Source organism: Netta rufina (genome assembly GCF_964035555.1).
Source record: "Netta rufina genome assembly, chromosome: 3".
In the NCBI taxonomy this organism is placed as follows: Eukaryota; Metazoa; Chordata; class Aves; order Anseriformes; family Anatidae; genus Netta; species Netta rufina.
This window is the reverse complement of record NC_140125.1, coordinates 60,129,667-60,147,687: the sequence shown is the minus strand read 5'-3', so window position 1 is coordinate 60,147,687 and position 18,021 is coordinate 60,129,667. Positions and strand designations below refer to the sequence as shown.

General features: G+C 36.4%; 1 protein-coding gene across 1 annotated transcript in view; it reads right to left on the bottom strand.

The window, feature by feature from the left end:
* Nucleotides 1-3,821: 3,821 nt before the first annotated feature.
* Nucleotides 3,822-18,021, bottom strand: part of BCKDHB (branched chain keto acid dehydrogenase E1 subunit beta) — a 123,556-nt gene continuing 109,356 nt past the window's right edge. The window contains exons 10-11 of the mRNA XM_084283477.1: nucleotides 9,498-9,650; nucleotides 3,822-4,270 (exon numbers count right to left, since the gene is read on the bottom strand). Of these exons, the coding sequence (XP_084139603.1) occupies nucleotides 9,510-9,650 (141 nt within the window). The 3' untranslated portion in view covers nucleotides 3,822-4,270; nucleotides 9,498-9,509. The remainder of the gene's footprint in view (nucleotides 4,271-9,497; nucleotides 9,651-18,021) is intronic.

Here is an 18,021-nt window from a genome sequence, read left to right as displayed (position 1 = left end):
CATTTCAGCCTACAGAGTGAGTCAGACTGCCCTATAAACACTTACCAGCTAGCTCAACTGCTCCGCTCAGCCAAACACACATATATCTGACACTTAAATATAGGTGGCTTAACGCTGAGCTGAATCCCACGCACAGCTCCTGCAGGAAGCAACGGGGCTGCAGTGCCCTCATCTCCCATTGAGTCACCACCGTTGCTCGTGGCTGTGCTGAACTTGAACCAGGTCCATCCTGAATGCTATCTTCAGATATTCAGCAGAAGCATGAAGAGCTGCAGCCATTGACGGCAGCCAGGGGACATTTGCAGGGCTGGAATTTTGCTCTAAACTATTCTCCTACGGGAAATAACTTCCCAATTCAGCAACAGCCCATCACCCCGAGGACAGTCCTTTCTTTCACATGCACAACGTCCCGTATCCCACCTTATGTACTTGCTGGGGATTTGAGCAATTTATTTTGAAAATTGAGGCACGCACCAATCTCAGTGCTAGCATTTTATGCAAGCTCACAGAAAAATAGTCAGACATCAGCTATCCAAGCCCCAGAAAACAAAGGGCTCCATTTATATGCCTGAACACAGGCATCTAGTGCCATTTGAGATACCCTAAGGCACCCAAGATACACATGGGGTTGGCAGAAATCACATAAGACCTATGGAAGCAGCAGTTGGAGACCTGGAGATCCCACAGGATACCCTAGGGTGTCTCAAATGGTAATTGACGCCAAAGCATAAGCAACTGAATTAAGTTCTAAAAATCTTGTTTATACTGAAGTCAGATGTATGTCTCCTGTATCTAACACACACGTATCTTGCAGAGCTGCTAGGCAGCAAAAGAGCTACAAAAGAATTGCATCCTTATTTCGGGTCTACTGAAATCTGGCAGAGCTTACAGACTGTGTCAGCTTATTTTGTTATGAGCATATAATGCTCACTGAACCCCATGAGCTGCTGTGATAACAATCTCTGCCAGCTTGCTGAATGGGTGCCTTTCAGTTGCTGCCTCTGAAGTTATGTGGCTAGAACAGAGCTTCAGCAATACGCCAGAGCACTGTGAACACCATTTTTTAGGTACGGAAGCAGTAGAGCTGTCTGAAAAGATTCATGAGCTCGGAATTGATTATCAGACCATAGGAGGGGAAGGTCATTGTGTTAAGACCCACGGCTACCACAGTGAAAATATGCTACTGTGCAATCCTCTCCTAAAAAATGCACAGTTCCATGAGGGAGAACACCTCACATGATTTATTTATTTATACTATTAATTGGTGCACTGTTTATTACAGCAAAGTTTTTATGGCACTAAAGTCTCAGCTATATGAAAGGAGACAAGTATATAAGCCTTATCCACAGTTAATAAATCTGTGATCCCATGAAGGCTACGTATGTCTGCCTTGAATTTCAGTCTGCTGTCTCAGGACCCAGCATTGAACTGCGTTCATTAATTATTTCCAGCAATTTGTATTAAATGAGCATGACTAGATAGATTACTAATTTTCTGGACTAACAACAAGGAGCGATGACACAATTTTTGCTTTAAAATGAGTTACTAATAGTGAAACAACCACCGTCCAGGGTAAATCAGACAATATTCCCCGTCAAATCTTATGCATAATATAATTAAGCTCATTAAGAGACTTCAGTCATTAAAAAACATAAAATATGACTTGTCTTTGGATTTTATTATTGAGGAATTTAATTAGATAGTTATTTGTATGTAACAGCACACACCTTCCTTTCCGATTAAAGTTATATTATTTTTCCACACCACTCTTTCAACAGCCACCACCCCGGACAGGTTACATGAGTGCATACTGCCATCTAGGCAGGTTTGTGGGAACAGCACGTCTTTTATAATATCGATCATCTTGGCGAGGGGAAAAAGAAAAAAAAATATATATATATATTTATTTATTTATTTATATATTCTATTATCCAATGTGGAGGAGAAAGGAACAGTTTTTACACTATTAAAAAATGACACATCACTACTCACTGAAAACACAAAAACTAGCCCCAAGCACATTGTAGTAGTCTACTTAAGAGCAAATATTTTCTACATGTTTATTGAGAAATATATTATTTGGATTTAAATTTAACTTAAACTTAAATTTATAAGCTGCAATAAATTAGAAAATGCTTGTATCTATGAAAACCACAAATACAAGTTATATAGTATTAAGGCTATTAAGACAGCACTTTGTGAGTACTGTATCAACTTTTAATGCTTTGAAATATAGTAATAACACATTTTTAAAGACAGATAATAAAAAATCTCTTGATTTTCTACAAGGTTTAAAGTCACTTTTCTTCATAGAAAACAAAACTTTCCATCAAGCAGAAAAAAATATAAAATACATAATGCACCTATTGTATTTAAAACAATTAACAAACTCTATACACAATATTTACAGACATGTACAGGCAGAACATATTTACAGAAGACCCGACTAATGTCATTTTTACAAGAAACATTAATAAGTAGCTTCATTTTCAACTGTGTTACCACAAAATGTCTTCCTCCTCCTTTCATTCCAGCAAGATAATGTGGGATTCTGCAGGGAACGCATGAAATACCAATGAAAAAATTGTAATTTAGCACTTTCCATCTCTACATGTCCTTTGAAGATGGACCTTTGGATCGAATTCTGCTGGAGAGCAAGCATTGCACCATCTTACAACAACAAACTACACTACAAGGATTGCTCCTGAGGTTTGGGAGAGTGAGATGAGAGTGGCCTAGTAGCCCTGAGAAGCCACTCAGAGATGTGGGCACACACACATTGGCACCCATAATCAAAAGTGTTGCCCCAAAGGTCCAGCTTCCTCTGACATCTTTGAGTGGATCTGCCTGATTAACAACCCTCAAATTCATCAGAATGGATGATGGACAGCCAAGGAGACGGAATATCTACTGACAATCAGAGTGAAGTCACCCTCCTGAGTTTCCTCTCTGCAGCGTTCCATCCATCATTTTGGGAATTGTCCTGAACAGTTTTGAGTACGAAGGTACTCTTCTTTCTCCCTGCTAAATCCCCCTGAATAAGAGTAGAAATGTCTTTTTTTGACTACTGGCATACTTCTTCCCACCCTTCCATTCCTTCCCCCGTAAAATAAGAATCAACATGTTATTAGATTGATTTAAACTCACAGCAAAAGCAACCAAAAAGTCTAGGAAATGCTGAATTCTCAGTTTAGGTGGTGGAAAAGTGAGTAAAGCTGATACCAAAGGAATTCAGGAACAAACTTTGAAACTACTGTGCTAGAAGTTCTCCTGCCCTTTGAGCAGTCCTGGAATGAAGGACAAGGGAGGACAACTTCCATAGCAAGCATCTTTCCTCTGTCCTTAACTTGTTATATGGAAGAGAAGGACATTATTAAAAATTAAGCAAACCTCCATTGACTTCAGGAGCTCTCAAACAGAAAGGCTGGAATTCTTTTTGCAATATTCATGTCTAATTTTATTGTAGAGTCTTTTTGACAATTGTGTAGTCCTGTGTCCTCACCAACAGAAAATGCCTCTCTTCCCGCCACCAGCATGAATTTGGTAGTGTACCATTACTTTTCCTGGACAAGTTAGCACATTTTAAAAAATCACTTACCTGCAGACACATTCCACATTGAGATGAAAAATAATAAAAACAGATATTACATTAAGGTGGAGCAATGGAACTTTAACAACAAAGCAACAAAATCTCTCCTCCCTTCTCAAGAAAAAAAATGTAGTTTTCATTTCCCTTTCAGAAATGATAATAAGTATTTGGGACCGCTTTACATGAAGCCAGCTCTACTGAAAAGCAGCTAATGGCACAGGTTAAAGGAGGTCTCAGTCAGACCAAATGCACAAGTGGGTCTGGCTGTCCAAGATTTATTTTGTTGCAAATACAATTGCATTCAAATAACTTCTTTGGGTTTTCCCAAAACAATAACAAAACCAAGAGACAACATGTGCATAATATGTTTTATTGAATAAAATCCCACTTCTAATATTTACACAATTAAATTTTAACCTAGTGAAGTATTGCAATGTCTAACATTCATAGAACATCTGGAGTTATCTTTAAATACATCTGACACCACTTATTATAGCAATCACCTGTCCATCACTGATTTCTTAATTAATGAGGATTTGAACTTACTGAAAATTAACCTAGATAAATATTAAGAACAGTTGAGTTCAGAAAAAAATAGTTTGCTATGTGAATTCCAAAACCGAAAGTTCTTAGTGTCAAGAGTTATGAAGACTTCAGTATTTTCCCATCTTCTTCTTGTCTCTGCAGAAGAAGATAAAAGAAATTACAGATCTTAAGGCTGAACATAATATCCACAATTGAAACACACAACACTCTCCAAGCAAGGTAATCTTACTTTTAAAATTTATTATGTCCTCCCTGGTATATTTAAAATTAAAAAATAAAAACAAAACAAACAAACAAAAAAGATGTTTTGCTCCAGTGTGGCTAACTATGCAGATGTGATGTGAACACCATCCTTGTCCACTTAATTCAAGATAAAAATAGTAAGCTAATTTAACAAGACGTTTACTTATTATGTATTAAAATTGTTATCAAAAGTTAAAGCTGCCAAAGTAGATAGAAATTAAAAATGCTGCAACTGATGTCTAGTGTCACGACAATACTAATTACTACCATTTATACAAAAACTTTATGATGAATTATCTTCCATTCTGCTCTAGTATGTTAAACAGAGTCATGTGTTGTTTGTTAAAGCTCTAAGAGATATTCTATCCATCTGCTATTACAGTCATGAGGGGTCTTGTAGTCAACTGTAGTCAATATTCCTATTTTTTTGTTGTTGTTTAAAAAAACAACAATATTAATTATTCCTGATCTTGCATGGATTCTTAGGAAGGTTTGGATGCAAGACTAAAATCCCTAAGTATAGTCTTGCAACAGCTATCTTAACACATAGCACTAGTAAGACTGTTATCTTTTATTTGGATTGCTCCCTAGCTGTGAATAAGATATGATTTACTGGCCATTTTCATGCTTTTTGCCATCCAGCAGGAAAACATTATAAACCAGGAATGCTGTGTTCTATTCAAGCCTCTGGAGGTTGTTTATTCTATGGGTTGCAGATGGTGCAGCATGAAAGGCAGGCTGCCTAGCCTGCAACATTTAGGATTCTGTGTTGAAAAAAACACGGTAGTTAGTCTCAGGTTAAAAAGAAATGATCTTCCATAGTCTCTCATTTTATTCATCAAACAGGGAGGAGTGATATTTTTCCTGTGCCTCAAAGTTAATATTTATGAGGCACAGCCTAAAACATGAAGAGTAACTGCCTTCAAAGAACAGCTACAAACCTAAGTATCTAACAGGTCCCTTCCTGATTCCCAGGACAACTTACTGGCAGAGAAAGGGCAAGCCTTGCTGTCATTTGCAAGCCTCTCCCAACTGCAGCACTGGTTCTGAGCAAAATATGTTGGATGTTGACAATATAGGCTTCCCAGAGAGGTAGTCACAGCACCAAGCCTGTCAGACTTTAAGAAGCATTTGGACTGTGCACTTAGTCATATGGTCTGAATTTTGGGGTAGACCTGTGTTGAACTCAATGATCTTTATGGGTCCCTTCCAACTCGGGATATTCTGTGATTCTATGATTGACAACACCTCAAATACATGCTTGAAAATAAAAATAAATTCAAATCTATCCCTTTCATTCCCTAACATCATTTAACCTTTAAGCACCATGCTTAAACTTTCCATAAAAAATAGTTCCACAATGAAGTTAACAGTGTGGTAATGTGATAATTTTAGAGGCTGAATTTGTAACAGCAATGTTGTCTCTACACACACCTCACACACGCACAAACTGTTGAACTGTTTGTGAACTGCAGGTGAACTGTTAACAGCTTAAAAATTAATAATTTGACAATAAACAAGAATATGCAGATGTGGTCAAAAAAGCTGCAAAGGTAACAGAAAACCCCTTTGCTATTTGCTACAGCCGCCCCTTAATATGTTTGTGTACCATGAGAGCGTATCTTATAACATTGTTTGTTACGTTCTTTCTGTTTCTTCTTTTTCTCTCTCTCTTTTTTTTTTCTTCCTCCTCAAATGAGCACAGACATCATTCCAGCTATCCAGGAAATGTGTATCCATCTTAATCTCGCTTTTTTTTTCTCTTTATCTTTTCTTCCAACTACAAAGAGTTGTCTGGAATACAGCTGCCTACCTGGAAGCTATTTCTCGTATAACTAACATAGCTATAAATTTTAATAACTAAGAAGCTGCTGAAAGATACAGATTTTGCTCTTGCCTGTCATTGGCAAGCTCTACAGTACACACTGTCAAACTGTCTTTGAGCAGGAAAATGATCTGTACTGTCAACCTCAAGATAAGCAACTATGTGTGTGTGTGAGACATTGTCAGCACAGGTTGAATAAAACCAAGTATACATTAAGATAATAAGGCTATGTTCAAAAATGACTGACTGTAGCATCCAGCTTGAGACCCTGCATTAGCCCCAGTCACAACGTAGTGAGTGAATTCTCTATCACTTCAAATGAAACTTCTGTATCAAACTAAAGAGATGTCAGGCCATCTGAGAAAGGACAATCCGATATATGTCACAGATGTATTTGACAGCTTGTTTATTACTTGCTTTTTTTCCCCTACATCCTGCCTGAAAGCAATGGGTAAAGCAAGTTCTAGTAAAATGCCGATTAAGAGGAATAAAGAAGAAAACAGCCGGACATGCCACCACATTGCATTCACAGGAATGACTTGAAACATAAGCAAAGCAACGTTTCCAGCTTTGCCATTTCTGTAACTCAAAAGCCAGCCCTGTATCTCTCTCCACCACAGGGAACTACTAGCTCCTCTTTCTCTCCAGCAGTATAACAAGAAGGGGCCCAACTTCTCCAACATGCAGAAGAATTATGGTCATCTTCAAGTCCACACAAACTGTAGCACCACTTCTGAGAAGATATGCCCATCTTCCTGTATATGACGTGATTTGGAAAACACATTAACCTCATCAGTCCAGACTCAAGTAACCTCACTATTTAACGTTACACTCAGTACCAGAAGCAGCAAATGCTCGAACAATGCTTTCATTCTTCAAAGACATAAAGGTACTACCCTACATGCAAACTCTGAGGAGCAGATGGTGGAATGGAGATCAACTGAAATGCTGTGTTGGACAAGCACGTAAGACCAAGTACATAGCAGAGCACACAAACAAATAATGCAGGTGACTTTTCCAAGTTTTAGTCAATATTACCTTCACAGGAAGGTTTAGCATAAACTTCAAGTGTAGAAATTGGACTGTGTGCAAATTCACTGCAATCACACTTCTTTCTTCTCATACATCCCTCACATTAGCATCCAACGTAGGGGGGTAAATTAAGTCTCTGAACCACCCATTCTTCCTTGGTTTGTCTGCCTCTGTTTACATAGCACTAAGAATATCTGGTCTTTTGGGTTTGCTTTGGAATGGAAAAGATTAGAGGCTAACTAGCATGGCCCAGTAACTTGCCTGAAAGAGTACAGACATCTCATTCTCTTTAGGACAGCTTCACTGACTGCAGTGCAGAGGTGCAAAATGAAAAAGAAAATAACTCTCTAATATGTTCAACTCAGATAAAAGGCAAGGGGAATTGTGAAAAAGACAGCATTTACCTCTACAAAAGAGTTTACAACATTCTTCAGTTTTAAGCCTGAAATGCTGCAGCATGTCAATAATGTGTGATTTTGGAGAAATATTCTAAGTGAAATGACATTATTTTTTTGGAGATGCTGTCTCATTGGTAGCTTTCCCATGTCACAAACAGAAACTCAACTTTCAGCTACCATGGGAAACAAAGATAGTGAATGCAAAAAGTCATCCTGAAATGAAATATGTGTACAAATGGGATTAACATTAAGGTATTGACCATCTTCTCTGCCGGGTTCTAATTTAATTCACAGCTTTACGTATAGATAGAGTGGACACAAGAGGGCGCCCCTAATATAGGGCCTACCTTGGACCGCGGTCTTCAGTGTCAACAGCTACAAATCCCCTTTACACATTACAAGATCTCCTTACTCCAGATGCAAACTGGCCAGTTGGTTTTTCGTGTGTTTTTGGTTTTGTTTCTCTTTTGGGTTTAGAATTACAAGACCCATTGAGTCTCAATGTCAAAAACTATGCTACTTGATCTTTTTAATTAAAGGAAGTTCAGAAGACAATGGATATATTTCCTGATGATTAAACTTGGGTCATTAAACACAAACTTTTATGAGAACAACACCCAATACTTTCTGAAGTCATGGTTGGCCAATGCACAGCTGAATACTTCTTAGTATAATATTAGAATGAAATCAAAGACTAAGACAATACAGACTGTGATTAATGAACACGTAATATAAATAAATTACTTCACAGACTAGATGCCTGGAGGGCTCTGCAAATAGAAATATCTGTATGTGATCAGATTACCTAAAAGTTATACAGAAGAATGTTTTTTAGATTAAATATTAAATATAAGCCTTATAACCATATTTGAATAGAACTGCAAAACATTGTAAATGCTTCACACATCTTCAGTGCTCTGTGTATCCTTGTAATGCAGTGCATATATTCAGTGTAGATCAAGACTTACTAGTACCTCACAGGATTACAAGACAACCCTGAAGAATGAAAAATCATACAGTTTAACAATATGCTTTGCCTACGAAATAACTGTCTTTAAATATACTTGATCTTACTTTTCAGGATATAAGACATTTAATTTTCTGATCAATTAAGGAAGGTAATTCATTTCAAACGCTGACTTCCATGGCACTACTAAAAATATTTAGACACTTTTCAGACTGAAGGCCCAAAGTCACGTCCCCCTCTACTCTGCCCTCTTGAGGCCCCACTTGGAGCCCTGCATCCAGGTCTGGGGCCCCCCAGCATAACAAGGATGTGGACCTGTTAGAGCGGGTCCAGAGTAGGGCCACGAGGATGATGAGGGCTGGAGCACCTCTCCTATGAAGACAGGCTGAGAGAGCTGGAGACTTTCAGTCTGGAGAAGAAGAAAGGTCCAAGGACCTTTCACTGTGGCCTCTCAGACCTTAAACAGGGCTTATAATAAAAGATGGAGAGCAACTTTTTACATGAGCAGATAGTGTTAGGACAATGGGAAATGGTTTTAAACTAAAAGAGGGGAGATTTAGATTAGATGGTAGGAGGAAATTCATCCCTCAGAAGTTGAGGGACTGGAACAGGCTGCCCAGAGAAGCTGTGGATGCTCCATCCCTGGGGGTGTTCAAGGCCAGGCTGGATGGGAGCCCGGGGCAACCTCGTCTGGTGGAAGGTGCCCCTGCCCGTGGCAGGGGGGTTGGAACTAGATGATCTTTAAGGTCCCTTCCAACCCAAACTATTCTGTGATTATATCTGTGATTCTTGTTAAAGAAAAATAAAGGAGCAGTACCTTATCCCCAGACCTTGCAATCACCCTGTTGGAACATTTTACAGGCAAACTGTCAATGTAAGACATCGTTCATTTCTCACCTGTATTACTGATCAGTAGTTAATCATTTTTCGAAGAGCATCATAGCATTTCCATTTGTCTGGGATGTAGAAAGGCTCGAAGATGTGAGGGAAAGGAGTGTCATAGCCACAGACTCTTGAAATAGGAGCCTCCAAATTCAGAAAGCATTCCTCCTATTAACAGAAACATAGAATAAATGTTAGTGAGGCCATTATTTGCAGGAGTCTTGCATCACAAATTGAGGTCAAATGAACTTTGCCAGACTGACAGTCCTGGAAACTGAAACCTTCTATTTATATCACAGCATAAGTATTCCAGACCAGAACATTACTTCCTTTTGCCCACAGGTCCATATTAAAATAACAATTTTCTATTAATGTTATTTTCATTTTCTACATGTGTGCCGCATTAAACTGTACGCAGGTTATATTTAGTACATCTGCTATACATCCAGAAAAATGCTGCCAAGAAAAAAATATTTTAGGAACAAAGGAATAAAGAGTTTCTTTCCTGTGCCACTTTTAAACAAACAGAAGAATTACGTAACCTAAGAGTGCACGTTATTTGTTGGATACACAAGTATCATATTTAAACTTCTTTGAACCCTTAGGTAATTAAGGCTCTGTCTGAGAAGTGCTAAGCAGTCGTGGAAATTATGAATTTGAACTTGAATGTATTTCCACATCTCCAACTCTTGAGTCAAATCTATGCTCTACACAAATAAACACAACTTGTGTTCTGTTCAGAAATCAGATTTGGCAATTGGGAGAGTTTCTTTACTCATCCTGCTAAGGCACAAACTTTGCATCACATTAATCTGAAAATAACCTGTGGAAATACGTGTAAAGTGTTACCAGCTTTAATAACCAAACATACAGGGGGGTCTCAAATAGAAGAGCGAAGACATGGACCATGACAACTGGCAAAACGTGGACGCAGTAATACTTCCGTGAGATCAAATCAATGTCAATGCTGATTATCATCTCATTTTCCCCCACATCTTTAACATGTGTGTCTACTTTCCAGAGCAGACAAATGAAGAGACAAAACACATCTTTTCCCGGACTCTCCCTTACAGATCACAGTAACTGAGACATCCTGGCCAACTTCCTCTGTATTTGGCTCAACAAAATAGAAGGTAAAGTATTATCTACCAGTCCTTTTCTACCATGTACACAAAGAAAACAGTCAGTTATGCTTTTCAGCAGCAAAGTGCTAAGTACGTTCTCAAACTGATGAACTGTTTTGAATGTATGTTGCCTTGCAATCAATGGTAGCCTAACTCTTAACATACTATTCTTTCTGTACATCGTGATACATGGCAGCACAGAAGGCACTCATAACACATCATGAATGGTTTTTCTCCAGCTACCATTTCTGTGGAGTGTGAATGGATGTATTTATTTGAAGTTGATGGAAGCAAAATATTCAGGAGGTTGTGAGATTGCATACAGCATTGTCACATTTAATAGCAAACTAACCCACCTAGAAAGCTTCAGAGTCTGAATGTGCCTGAGGTAAAGATATATGCAACCAGTAACAAGATTTTTTGAGATCCATTTTCAGGCTCACCCTTGCTTTTACTTGTAAAGTGAAAGATCCATGTTAGTACAAAATACTGGGAAGAAGGTAAATCCTTTACCTGTCCTATAATAATGTACCACCCCAACCTGCTGGCAAGGGTATTTTTGATAGTAATCAGCCTTTACTTCCCATGTTGTGACTGACAAATAAGATAAAGCAATAGCTTTGGGAAAATCCATAAAAATTTGCCAACCCAGACCATCCATGAGACTACACCAAACCATACAGGTGTATTCTAGACCCACAGCTTCCCAGTTCCACACCCAACTGTGAGACTTTCACTGGATCACTACACAGGACAGATCTTTGTTTAATGTCACAACCAGCTCTGCGGTAATGGCCCATCCCAAATAAAGTACAGAAAGTTCACTACAGTGCACTGAAAATATTCACTGCAATATTACCCATACACTGGGCATCCATGCAGAGACCAGCCCTGTACCTCCAGTAGCCCAACCAGTCAACAGAGAGATACTGTCTGCAACTGGCGAGGTGCTATCCTCCCCTGAATCAACCCCCAGGCTTGGCTATAAGTATTAATCTCATCTTGCAAAGCCAAGTCACGTAAAATATTTGCAAGTATTTCTTTTTATGGAAGTTATCTGTATTTTATTTAATACAGAATAACAATGAAGTCATAAGACTTTTCAGAACTCCACTTCTTGTTCTTTTTCTTTATGGAGAACCCATAACTGCTGTTACAAACAATTTCATGTGGTTTTAAAGCTCAGCAATTCCTTTCAGTTTGAATATATACAAAAGTTTTGAAACTTTTACAGCTGCCAGAGCTATGTGGATTGCCTTGCCTCTGCAAAGTCAGAGAGAGTAGCTGAGATGAGCAGACTGGTGTATTGCCTGATACCATCAAAAACAAAAATAAAGGTGGAAGAAATCTACAAGTCTGTCTGAGCTATTGTCTGTGTGTTGACATGTATGCACAATTCTCTTGCATTGCTTTTCTGGAGGTAATAGTGTGTGTTTGTAGAAGTTCATCTAAGGGATTCCACTGTACGAGTTAAGTATTTCAGAGGCAGAAAAAAACAGGCCCAAACTCCCAGCCAAACCTATAAAGGAATGAACTTGCACCTCACCTGACAGATGTCAACACATTTTCAAGAAGCTTCACACCCAAGTGACTTTGATTATAACAGCATCACACAAAGAATGTCACTTTGTAATAAAGTAATTTTCCTAGAAAAGTAATTTCCCTAAAAGATTGGTAAAATTTGCATTAACAATATCCTGAATAAACTGCTTACAGTTTTCAGAGTACCATCAGTCTTAAAACGTATTTTTTTCCTTACCTTGCATGCATAATGTCATAACGTAAATCCTATAGACATATTTCACAGAGGATTGTTAGATTATTGATGCATATATTTTATGAATACAGTGTCTGAGTCAGATGATGTGTTGGTTATGGAGCTTCCTGGAATAAATCCCACAAAGGCAATGATGAGAAACAGAAATGCTGCAGACCTAGCAAAAGGAAAATGATTCAATTGACATTACTTGATCTACAGATTTACTGACAATATTTGCAAGAATATTGGTAAGAGCAAATTGCAAAGAAATGCTTCTAAGTTTTTGCTTGCTTGTTTTTAAGGCTGTAAATAAATTTGTAATCCAGAAGGTGGAGCATAAAGTTATTAGAAGAAGGTACCTGAAAACGATCAAGAAAATGCAGATTACAGCACTCTTACTTTACAATGTAGAAGTATTGTAAAGAGGCAAGAGTCTTGCTCTTGCTAGGAGTTTGGAAAATACTTGACTTCAGCATCATGGTTCTCATTCAAAACATAATGAGGTTAATGTTTTTACAATTTTCAATGTGCTTATTTTAGGATAGCCAGATTTACATACAGAATCACAAATCTTCCTGCCATATGCTAAGTATTTGGTCCCCGTCCCCCAAAAAAAGTCAGAAATCCACACATTTTGCATTTGAACAGTCACAGAAAACAGGCTTAGGAAAAGTTCATCATAAACTGACTTAGAGGGATAAAGGTTTTCGTTTGTTTTTGTTTTTTTTTTCCCCGAAACATATAGGCTAGTTTGATAGAAGATGCTACGTCTTTATCAGCAGTGCTTTAGATACATTTAGATATGCAACAAGTCTTCTCTAGAACTGGGGCCTTTGATTATTTTGGTCTATAATTAGGTTTGGTGCCAGTTTTGCTTGAAATATAACTAACACAATTTATCAGGTCATGGGGTCATTTCTAATCTCTGGAACAATATATTCAGACAAGTCCTTTAAATTTAAAGCAAAGGAAACTTTTTCACGTAGTTACAGATTATGAAACTGGCAGCTTGATGGCATTCATTTAACAACTGCAATCTAAGCAAATGAGATGATGCTCTTCATTAGATGGCATTATCTGGATGCTAATACAAAAAATAGTCTGTGGACATATTTCTAACTCATCTTCCCTTTGATCAGCCCATCAAAACGCCTATTTTATATGGACTCTTGTTCACAGCTGCTGTTGAAAGTTAAACTGCATGAGAAACAATGGGTCACCTGATGAAGAATATGATACTGCCTCATCTGCTGTACAGATTGTCGTGCCAGATTTTTTGCACCTGTGCAACCACACTGTAGAGAAATATAACTGACTATATTAAATATAAAACATCCAGCTCTTTTTAGGGAGTAATTAGAAGACATACATTATACAAGCCTTCCAGTACAAGTACGCTGTAGTGTTTAAAAGAATGAAAGAAGATCAAAATTTTATATTTTAAACAGATTTACTCAATACCACTTGGGCGTACAAGAGCTGGTACTGCCTGGAGTGTTCTTGCACTGTAAAGGAATGCAAGGTTAAAGGCTTCAATAAGGCTCTGCTTATTCAAGAAAGACTATTAAAAATCTTAAAGGGAAATGTTTTTGAAGTAAAGTAGATATGGGGTTTCTGATTCAGTGTAAAATGCTTTAAAGTTCAGTTTTTAAAAGCAGTATGAAAGAGTCATACTCATTAAGTAGAGCATCTATTAGATTCCAAAATTCAACAGAATTATTACAACTGAAATATTTTTTGTTAGAGAAAAATGCTTAGAAGGGAACATATATGGTTATTAACAAGGATTAAAAGTAGGATTTATATATATATGTATATATATATATATTTTATTTCTACTACTCTGTAGAATATGCTCTACACTGGAAAAACTTTTGTTAAAAAATCAATTATTTCTGTAACATTTTATGTTCCAGGAGTCTCTCCCATGCTATTCTTATTTTGCAACACTGCAGATACTCAGCAAAGATGAAGAGAGCTTAAACATTATCACATGACTACAGAGCTGGTATATGACAACACTGATTTTACAACTCCTTTTTTCACTACAGGTGTTCAGTTTCTGTAAGACAGCAAACAAACAAAAAAATCAATTTTAAAGACTAACATGAATAGACCAAGCTGGACGGAGTTTTAATATTTCTTTTGGTGTTACAGCTGTTATAAAAAAATAAGACTCAACATAAGATTAAAGTCAATTATATAAGACAAACTGTAGGAAAATTCTGAGGCAAGATTATTTATTTTTCTGCAGACAATAACTGTGAAATTTAGACCCAAGAACTCAGCAAAAGTTTAGTTCAATTGTGAATTTTCTGTCAACAAGAATTTTGAATTTTGTCATCTGTAGAATATTAAATGATTTATCTTTTTAACTATTTATTCAAATAATATTTCAGAAGGAAAATATTAAAATTTTTCAGCTGTGTATTATCTACTACTGTAAGAATGAAACGAATCCTACTCTAGGCTAGTAATTAGCAAGATGAGCTCATTTATTTAGTTATTTATATTGAAACCTAGATAAAGATTTTCAAAGAGGCAGTTGATAAAAGCCAGTTCCATAAAAGGTGGATTTCATGCAACAACATCAATGCTAAGTACAGATTAAGTCTTTCTTCGGTTTCTGCTTATGAAAATACACTAATTTGAACAGTTTACTTTCAAGATCAGAAAAGTTCCCCAGCTTTCATATGTCTCAATTATAGCACCGGTACTTTCCCTGACAGCTACAAGCACCAGATTCTGAAGGTTGTTAAACAGTACAAAATAGCATATAAAACAGTACAAAAAAGCATATAAAATATGCTTTGACAACATGTGTGTGTTACATACTTCTGAACAGTCACTTCTATGAGCTGCGTAAGTGCTATACACCCGTGAGACATTTTGAAGTGAAGATATGTTTGTTTTGGTTAGGTTTTTAGAGAGCATTTTTTTCCAATGGCTTAGTCATATTTGACTTAAAATAACTATATAAATCTCCTCCAGTTAGTTGCAATAGAAATACATTTTTTTTCCTCAAAGAACAGTTATATTTTTTAATGCTTAATTCTATCAAAAAGCTTTTTGCTTTTTATGAGATCATGCTAAAAGAATTATTTTTTAACTTAGCATGGCTTGTAATGTTTATTTCTTACCAGTTCTTTGAATTTACATAATTAATATCCCATCAAATACAAATAAATAGTTTGCTGCTAAAATTATGTATTTCATTATTTCCAAATAGATAACATTTTTACTCTGAAGTAGATCAACAATTAAAACAGAAAGATCAACAATTAAAACAGAAAGAAGCACTGGTGTGTGCGTGTGTCTGTTTCATATAACTCATTGGCTTGTTACCATTAAAAAAAAAAACAAAAAAAAACTAATGGTAAATATTGCCTCTGTGGAACTGAATCACATAAAACAATATTTATAGATGAAGTCCAATATAAAAGATAAAGTATTATAATATCAAATGAACAAGCTTATTTCCAATTAATTCATATCCCTCTTACATCCATCATGCTAAAATAAAAAATTCACTTCATCTATTTCTAATGAGCATTGAATCTATTTACAGTGAATATATTATTATTGAACACAGTACTTTTAGAATCCAGACATATAAAACACAATGCAGCATTTTAACAGGAAAGCTTAATCCAGCCTGTTTTAAATCATCTATGAGATGTTGCATTATCATACTCATCAAAAGTTAAAATAAATAAATAAAGTAAAAAAGGAAGCTTGGTATATGACTTATTTATATTAAGATCTTTACCAGAAAGAAAAGGGCCAGCATGCAGCATGTCTGCTTTAAATATTGTCTTCATCAAAAGAAATACATACAGTGATTTGGGAGGGTACAGTGGACAAGGATACAGGTACTGAGTAATATCTAGTTCTTTTATTTAAAACACACACACATTTAGGAAACAAATTTCTACCACATACCACATAATTAAAAGTTTTCCCAATAAATGCTGAATTAATTTGAACAAAAAGATGTTTAAAAGATGTTTAAATCGCAAGCAATGTAAAATGAAGATGATATAAGTGGAAGTAACTCTGACAATATGAAATGGAGGAACAAAAACATCTGTATGTAGTAAATCAAGTATTTTCAAAACTGTTCCCATCAGGCAGGATACAACATTTGGTACCATGGCCATAACTGCAGTCCCGTAAAATGATGTTAGATCACTACAGCCACTATGGGGTGGCTCCATACCAACAAGCCAATGCTGTTAATACAGGCTCTTTTTCTATCATGCAGAAGTAAAAATAAATAAATAAATAAATAAAATTTAAAAAAAGAAAGATTGAAATATTAAATTAACATTTTCTGGAAAGTCGCTATCTACAAAGAATCCAATATTACTTTTCCGTAATCCTTGATACGTTGCAGATACATATTTCCATGTTTTGCTCTTGGCACATCATTAGCTGATGAAACTAATGACATTGAAAGGATGTTTAAATTCCTTTAAGTCACTGAAACATGTTTATGTTGCATATTTTTCCAGACCATTTGCAATTGCTTTATATTAAAAAACAACCAATTTACTCTGTCAAGCTCATTACTTCCATTTCACAGAAAAGAATGTGCATAATTAGACAGGGAAAACAAATGAGAATAGTATTGTCTTCATTGTCACTTGTACCTCTGGGACCTGTAAATATACTGAAAGAAGATTTGACCAGAAATTCAGGACTGAGTCCTTCCTATGAGCTGAATTTAATTTTTGAAATCCATATGCATTATTTTTGTAAAGTCATACCTTTTGTAGCTCACACACTGAAATGAACTGCTCACAGGCAAACAGCATTAAATTCACAGTGAATATTTCATAAGCAGTAAAGAGTTCTGTAATTTCAGGAAGGGAGAACTAAAATTAACTTCTCTAGCTTCAATAGTTTATGGATGACAGGAGACACTAAATGGCAAGTTTGTCTACCTTAGATTTTACACAGGGTCTCATCTCTATTCATTTATGCAACATAGCCCTGTTACACATGGAGAAATTTTATATGAACTCAAGAATATCTTATTTCTTATTTTACATCTTTTGAGGCTTCATTATTTGCGTTAAGACAACACCAGTTATCTTAGCAATGTGTCTGATGGAGCTGGGTTCTCATTCATACACTGTTTTGAAGATTACCTTCAAATTTAGTTTCAGCTAGCTTCACAAATGAACGGTAATAATCTTAACAAACAACATCAGTCTTGCATTGGGTTATTAAAGTTCTCCTTGTCAAGTTTACAACACAACCACTCCAACAAACACTCATGGCAGCAGTATTAACTTGAAGCTGCTGGGACTACAGGCTTTGTCAGTGGCTTAGTAGTCCTGGTAACAGAGCTCCACAAAAACCTTACCTAAGGTCTTTCAAATTATGTATGCTATACTTCATATATTCCATATATAGCTCTTTATAAGAGTTACAGAGTTATAATCCCATATATAACTGGAAGTTACTAATGGAAGTTACTAATTCTGTACAGTAGCAAATAACCTCACAGCACGTCCACTAAACATTATGTTATTCTATAGTAAATCCCAAGATTACTTTGCAGTTTCTTCAGACCAGTAGCAATTATGATTATTTTACACCAGGACCACATATTTTCTAAAAGCCTGCCCTAAGCCCCACAGACTTGTTA